This window comes from Haliaeetus leucocephalus, unplaced genomic scaffold (assembly GCF_000737465.1).
Source record: "Haliaeetus leucocephalus isolate CR32 unplaced genomic scaffold, Haliaeetus_leucocephalus-4.0 Scaffold848, whole genome shotgun sequence".
Lineage (NCBI taxonomy): Eukaryota > Metazoa > Chordata > Aves > Accipitriformes > Accipitridae > Haliaeetus > Haliaeetus leucocephalus.
In genome coordinates this window covers 11316732-11324101 of record NW_010973284.1, presented here as the reverse complement: position 1 = coordinate 11324101, position 7370 = coordinate 11316732, and the positions used below count along the sequence as shown (strand labels likewise).

The following is a 7370-nucleotide window of genomic DNA, read 5'->3' as shown; positions in this document are numbered from 1 at the left end:
AAGCCCATTTTAGAACAGAAGAACTAATGCTCTTCGGAACAACAACAAAAGTGAGCAGTTAGGTAATCTTTTATTCTTTAAAAATAGTACACTGGGGTTTTTCAAAATCATCAATAAGTATTTCCTTTTGCCAGTTCAATGCTTCTGGGATAAAGTAAAACAGCTTAAATATTCAGTGTTCATGCAAAATACACCAGTAGATTTACACTACTACACAAGTTTCCAGATTGAGTATTTAGCTTTATACTATTACACAACAGTTGGCCTTCAAATGTGGGAGCACTATTATCATTCAGCTTTTTCCTTTAGTTGATCTTTCATATGTTGATTCCTTCCTTTTAGCCTTTAATACTCTTTTTTTGTTTTGAGCAAGGAACCTGGACACTCTCACAATTTGAAGGTTATTCTTATCCGGTGCAGGAATGACAAATCAATGCATATCCTTGCTTTCTTTAGTTGGCCCCATCAGAGAAAGAGATGATGCAATAAGAAAGTTTTGAGGGGAAGAAAGATTCCAGCTAAAGTAGAGCATTAGTAGTCATCAGCTAGAAAATAAAAGGGTTAAGAGAAACAGATAATTAGATTTTTGTAATAGGAAAGATGCAAGAAGAATATTTGAGAATTAAGTGAATTAAAATGCTAACTCTTACTTTCAATGGTGAGAATACAGGTGCTAGCAGATGTGCCTCTGTTATTGACTGCTTTACACATATATTCCCCTTCATCTTCTGGGAAGGTTTCTGGCAAGTAAAGGCAATAGGTTTCTCCTCTTTCAATATATTGATAGTCCTCAGAGTCCTGCAACATTTCCCCTTCAAACCACCATGTAACTTCAGGTTTTGGTTCTCCGGTAATTTTAACTGTAAATCTCACTGGCTCGCCATCAACGACTGATGTGTTTTTCAGTGACTTCTTGAACCAGGGAGCTCCAGATCGAGCTTGATCCTCCTCATCTTCGCAAGTAGAACCATTAATAATGCTTCCCTCTTCTTCCTCTTCCTCTTCCCTTTTCTATTTTAAAATAAGCTGATTTAGAACATTGAAAGTGGCAATAGAACTATAGCTAGTGATACTATTTGATTATAGAAAAATTACCATGTTTCTGAGAAGGGAAATGCCACACCTATCCTCACTACATTTCAACATAGGGCACTGAATCTGGATATGGAACAAGGCAGTAAAATGGATTTTAATGAGGCTGGAATCTTGGGGTAAAATATAGGCATGAATGTAGATTCCATTTTCAGATTATTCAAAGGATATGATGAACTTTCTTTGCAATTATGTCGTACTCTTCAAGAATACGTGAAAACACCAAAAGCAATTTTACCTTATTGCAGCAATTCACAGCAGCTGTTAAAACAAGTATAATGTTCCTTTTATACCTCTGGCAGTGTTGCCATCAGTAGTAATCAGATGCTAAGTTAACAACACTTAGGACTGAAGAAAAGGTACTACATACCTTCTGTAATGCCGCATCAATTTCTTTTTGTTCAAACTGCATGCGTAGTAATTTCTGTTCTTCGATTCTCCGCTGCTCCTCCTCTTCCCTTGCTCTTGCCATTTGCTCAAAACGGGCCTTCATGTTTACTTTATGAGTAAACGGAGCTTCAGATTTCTTGGCTGGTCTCACATCTACCTCATCATCCTTGGGGGAAGAAAAAAACAAAATAGGACTTAACTCATTTATTACCTTTTAAATGTGTATGATAATAGAACTAGTTTTGTAGAGAATTAGTTCTTAACTGAGCAAAGCCATCCAGAGTCCTGTTTTTCTCAGAAGTTTGTTTAATGTTGGGTTTAAGATCGAGTCTCATAATAGTTTATCCCAGGGATAGGGCAAAATACTTGCAGAAGTAATTTTAAAAATGTTAGGTAGAAAAGTACTCCTAAAGGTTTATTTTCATATAGAAGTTAAATACTGTCTTGTGGCAATGGTAAATCCTTGGTGACTTGACGTTCATGCTGTGATGTTATGGTAGTTTATGGTAACCTAACGCAGATTGACCTTACAGAAACATAATTACTGTGACAGTCGTTAACTTGAAAGCTCAAAAATAGATGATAGGCTTTGAGCTGATACTGAAGTGACTGACTGTTGTGGATAGGAACCTCAGAATGAGGCTCAGGTCAGGCTTACTACTGTGAAAGGTTTCCTGCACTGCCACATGATTATGCCATGAAAGTTCACATGCGTGTTTTGGGTCACAGAGCATAGTGTTGATCTGTTGGTTAGACTGACAGCTTCATTTCTTGTTTTTTCTCCTCTGAAAAAATGTGAGAGGTTGCAGTCTGAAGCATAGATAAGTAGGCATTCTTCTCTGCTCTACCTTGAGAAATGAGTAAAGATGTCGAACAGACTTGAGCTTTGAATTCTTTGGTTTTGTTTGTTTTTTTTCTTAATTCATACAGTGGAAAATGAATTAGAGTTCAGAATGAGAAGCAATTCATGTGACAATTAATAGATTAATTCTCAAATAGGAATGTTTCAAACCCTCAGGCTGGCAGGTTTCAGGTTGTTAAGATGCTGAATTGAGGACTTTGAGCAGAAAAACAGATCTCTGCTTGACCAGATGACTGATAATAAACTGGTGCTGTTTCCTTTAGGGATGTTGAGGTGAGACTTCCTCACGCATCCAAAGGAGGGAACACAAAAGAAGGGAGAAAATAATTTTTGAAATATAGCAAACTGGTGAAAGCAGCAGCATTGTCCACTGTTGGATCATTAGTGTGTTAGTTAAGTGTATCATTGACAAATGGAGAACGCAGCTTACCTCTTGAAATTTTTCAGCTTCCCTTTCCCTTATTTCTTCATCCATTGCTCTTCTCTTAGCTCGCTCTTCTTCAATCTTCTTCTGTATTTCTTCTTGAGACAATTGTCCTATTTTTTCAAACTTGCTTTTTAAGTTCTTTGCCTGAATAGAACCACTTCTTTTTAGCTTTATTAATTCTTCATATTCTTTGCTTAGCTCAAAAGTTTCAGACTCTTCTTCCAGCTGTTCAGAAATTACAGAATGAGTAAGATGGAAAATGCCCCAGTTATTTTTACTACCTGTTCTCCCCACAGATAGGTGTAACTTAATGCACTTGAACAGTTCTCTTAGTTATTTGAAATCAGCACAGACACCTTTTCTCTCTAATTTCTTTTTTTTTTCCCTCACTATTCTCAGGATTACTGCGTTTGTATCGCATCTAAAGTAAATACAGATTTTAAAATGTCTTGCTTAAATGTACTTGTTGTTCAAGGATTGGTGTCAATAAACCACCCTTCACAGACTCAGAATACCAGACACCTAGCAATACAAAAACCTTAGTTATCCTGGATTTGTAATTTATCTCTCTTACGTACAATATCATATGACATAATTTTTTTAAATACAGCTACTTTGTTAAACAGAAATTTTTTTTTTTTTTTTTAATCCAGTAAAAAGCAAATTAGTTTTAAGGGTGTCATGGCCGGAAAAGAAATGGCAGTTCTGGATCCTGTAGTCAAACCACATCTGAAGCTGTAATTGTTGATATTTAACTCCCTCCTTTTATGACCTCTGACTGATAGTAGAGATGTGTATGCATTTTAGTTGGATGACCCTGTCTTCTCCCTTCTTTCCCAGGATGTAATACAAAATTTACTTGACAAGTTGGCAAGGTAGAGCCTTTATTACTCACTCCAGCTTTGCTTAACATAAATAAATAAATGTAGTCCTCTACCATTCATGAGGGAATAATAAAGACTTGCCACCCACAACCAAATCAAATTGCAGTGTACAGTTCATGAATGTGATGTTTTAGACATTTGGTATGCAAAGCAAATTTTGTGTGTGAATTTTAAAATCAGCTGTCACAGTCTTCAAACCCTTGATACACTGATTAGAAATAAGTTAAGGCCACTGTAATTCTTTCCTAATTAGTTAACACAGCGTTCTCTTGAAGAAAAGCAAGTATTTTGCTCTTTCCTACTTTCATTTTTCTATTTTCATTTGGGAACTAGATGTTTCTGTTCTCCCAATATTGTAAATATTACATAATTGTTTTAGTAATACTGTAGAATTTTCAGAAGTGACTGTAAAGTAAAATTACAAGTTTGAAATTACATTTCTACTTTAAGGGTGGCAAGGGATAAAAGCATTTTCCTGGTAGATCAGTGATAAAAATATGTATCTTATTATACAGAATGTTATGTTTTAAAAATCTGTTCTTGTTTTTCATTCTTTTCACATAATGCTGAAAGTACTGATTTTAAATTCCTTTTAAAGGAATTTTCAGTTACAGTCTTAAACTTTGAGGGTTTAGTAATTAACTGAAATGATCTATTATATTTTTATTCAGAGCATGCTTAACATATCCTTTGATATACAAACCTCTCCCATTTCTTGTCTTAACTGTTGAAATTCTTGCTTTTCCATTTCCAACTTTTGCCTACGCTCTTCTTCTGTGCGTCTCTTTTCTTCTTCCATTTTTTGTCTCAGCAACTCCTCAAAATTAATTTCCAGTTTACCAGGTATGAGAGATTCTTGAGAAACTGTTTTAAACATTTCTGGTGATTCATCATCCAGCACCTGCTGGAAATCAGAGCATTAATGATACATCCTGAAGGTACCTGTGATGAAATCACAGTGTTGCTCAGACACTTCTAGTACATAAAGGTAACCAAGTATTTTGCCACATCAGCCACAGTTCAGTAAGATGCAATATGACAATGTGGGTATTCCTCTAATGTTTTGGGAGAGAGTGTGTTTGGGGGGTTTTGTATTTGACTTTAGCTCTTTATTATTACAGTGCTAAACTTTTATAATGAAGATGAAGGTGTTTATTAAAATGTGGTCTTTTTTGCAAGATGATAGAGAGGATGTTCTCTAAATCCAGCTTTGGGACCTGAAACAATTCATTCCTGTTTACTTCACAGGCTATCATTAGACAAAGTGCTCGTGTTTAAATGTCATTGCTCCTAACACTGAAGTACATCTACCTGTGATCTTTTTCTAAGCAAACTGAATTATATTCCTGCTCTTAAGCAGTATTAGTATTCCCAGTAAGGATAACTGAACAGAATCTTCTACAAGAAACTCTTCTTGTGCACAAATTGACAATACTAAGTTACGTTGCCAATTCATTGCTTTGTACAACCCAAGAGGTTTCCTCCTTTCCCTGTCCTTTTCTCAGGCTTCACAGTAGGGTTGGGCTTTGATGGTCATTCATGAGCAGTTTGCTTATTTTGTAGACTAATTCATAAGAAGATGGTAGGGCCTAGGAAGGGCAATTTTCATTACTTCCAAAAGCAGGAAGCGTAAGAACAAGTACTTTATCAGACTGAATTTGTTGAAGAAAAGCATTACTAAAATATGAACCTGTATGATACAAAAATGGCCAGGTAGCATGACAGTCTGAGTTATGCAGGAAGATTTTTAAAATAACTTCTTGATAAAACCTATATAAATGTATGTTTGTGCATGTAACGATGTAAACTTATTAACAGAGAGTCTCAACAGGAACGTTCTGTAGATAAATGTGTGAGATGAGGTCAGATACTGATCTAGAACTGCGTGGTGATGTGACTTTTGGCACTGTTTAATCAGCACATGTTTGAAAAGCCTTGTGGCAAACATTGAAGAGCATAATGTGCCTTAAATTGTAGGCATTCCCAAAGGTAGTTATCAGTCAAATGCTAGAAAGAATTAAAGGAGCAAAACTTTCATTTGAGAAAGTGTTTTGACTAGCTTTACAAAGAAACAGATAATAAATATTTTTTTATAAGATTCTTTGGCAGTCCCTTTTCTCTTTATTGCTACTTACTGCCATTGTAACTTACACCTTTCACTGCTGTTTGTGCCATCTTAGTACCACTGTCATGACCTCCTTTGCCCATATCCTTTTTATTTGTCACTGCTCTTTCAATAGCCCAATCCCACTCAAATACTGCTATTCACTGTAGATTTCCTTCAGACTTTCCTTCTGAGTAAGCTTACAGTTGGACTTCAGTCCCACCATTCCTTCCATTCTTCATTCGTTTTGCATAATATGAGCATGTTTGTTGAAACTGTGTTATGGAGCAGTGGAGTCAAAAACAAAGCTGTAAACTATTTCCTTTAATGAAAACAATGCATAGCCACATAGTTTCCAGAGGCTGGCCACAGCTAAATTAGCAAAGAAATGTGAAAGTCTCTTGCTTGTGATGCATTAGTTCATATGCTCATCACTTCAGGAAGATACAGAATGTAAGTGAATAGAAGCATTAATTTGAAGTTTACCAACACATGTATGTATAAACTTTAAAAAGCTGTGCCGTATGAGCAAATGCTGGCAGCTGTCTGCTCTGTGTTTTTGAATCAGTAAGTTATAAAAAGACAGTAAGCCAACTTATTTCTGGTTAAAAAACACAGGAAAAAAAGTCAGCTGAATTGTGTGATGCACAAAACCCTGTGGTTGGTTCAGTAAATATTTTAGCCATATTCTGTGAAGTGAGACTATACTTTTTTTTTCTGCAAAGTGGGAACAGATGGTAGTGAGAAACAGTCCCATTTCAACCATAGTTGGCAGCACAGTCAACCAATTTTCAGTGGGCAGCGACTGATAGAAAGTAGAATGCTTTTTATTCATGCTAATGGAAAGAGACTGATGGGTGAAAGATGAATGCTTCAGTCTGAAAGTCATCACGTTGATGGTGGGAAGCATGGAAGTATAAATGTAGCACAAGTAAATGTGAAATAGGGAGATCCTTCCAAAAGGAGGTGGTGTTTGTGTTTTCCAGCAACAATATTAATACCTCAGTGTGTGTATACTTTCAAAACTAAATTAAAATGAATAAACATGAAAAAGGTTCTAAAATAACTACTTAAATGCTTAAATAAAAATTGAATGTGAGGTTGTACTACTTCTGGAAGAGATGAGTAATGTGCTTTTAAACATTTAAAGAACATGTCTGCATTGTGGCTACGTTGTGTAGTTGTGCAAGATAGGGAAAGCACAGGCTTATATTTTCTGTTGTAACAGAAAATATGGTGTTCATATTCAGGATGCTAATTAACAGAAAACTTAACAAACATATATGCTGAAAATACATTTTCAGTTGATTTTTTAAATTACTGAATGTTTTCACTGTCTGCAGTTACAGCGCAATCATAGGCTCTGTGCTGCATCTAATGGATTAAACCCTGTTTAATCAGTGAGATTTTTCTGCCCAGACACTTGAGCTTAGGTTCTTGCTACACTGAGGCAGAAAAAAAGAAATTCTCAAGAAAGTAGGAAAAAGCAGAAGACAGCATTTACTTTCTTTGCTTTCCTTTAGTTGTCTGCTGGCTTTTCATAAAAATTGTAATGGCAGAAGTGCAGTAGCACTCTTTTTTTTTTTTTTTTTTTTTTTTTTTTTTCCCCCT

At 35.6% G+C, this 7370-nt stretch overlaps 1 protein-coding gene across 2 annotated transcripts in view; it reads right to left on the bottom strand.

The window, feature by feature from the left end:
* Positions 1-62: 62 nt before the first annotated feature.
* NEXN (nexilin (F actin binding protein)) overlaps positions 63-7370 on the bottom strand; it is a 15979-nt gene continuing 8671 nt past the window's right edge. For both annotated transcript variants that reach the window (XM_010582547.1, XM_010582548.1), the window contains 4 exons: positions 4359-4556; positions 2775-2996; positions 1463-1648; positions 63-1011 (listed from right to left, as the gene is read on the bottom strand). In XM_010582547.1, coding sequence (XP_010580849.1) covers positions 640-1011; positions 1463-1648; positions 2775-2996; positions 4359-4556 — 978 coding nt within the window. In that variant the 3' untranslated portion in view covers positions 63-639. The remainder of the gene's footprint in view (positions 1012-1462; positions 1649-2774; positions 2997-4358; positions 4557-7370) is intronic.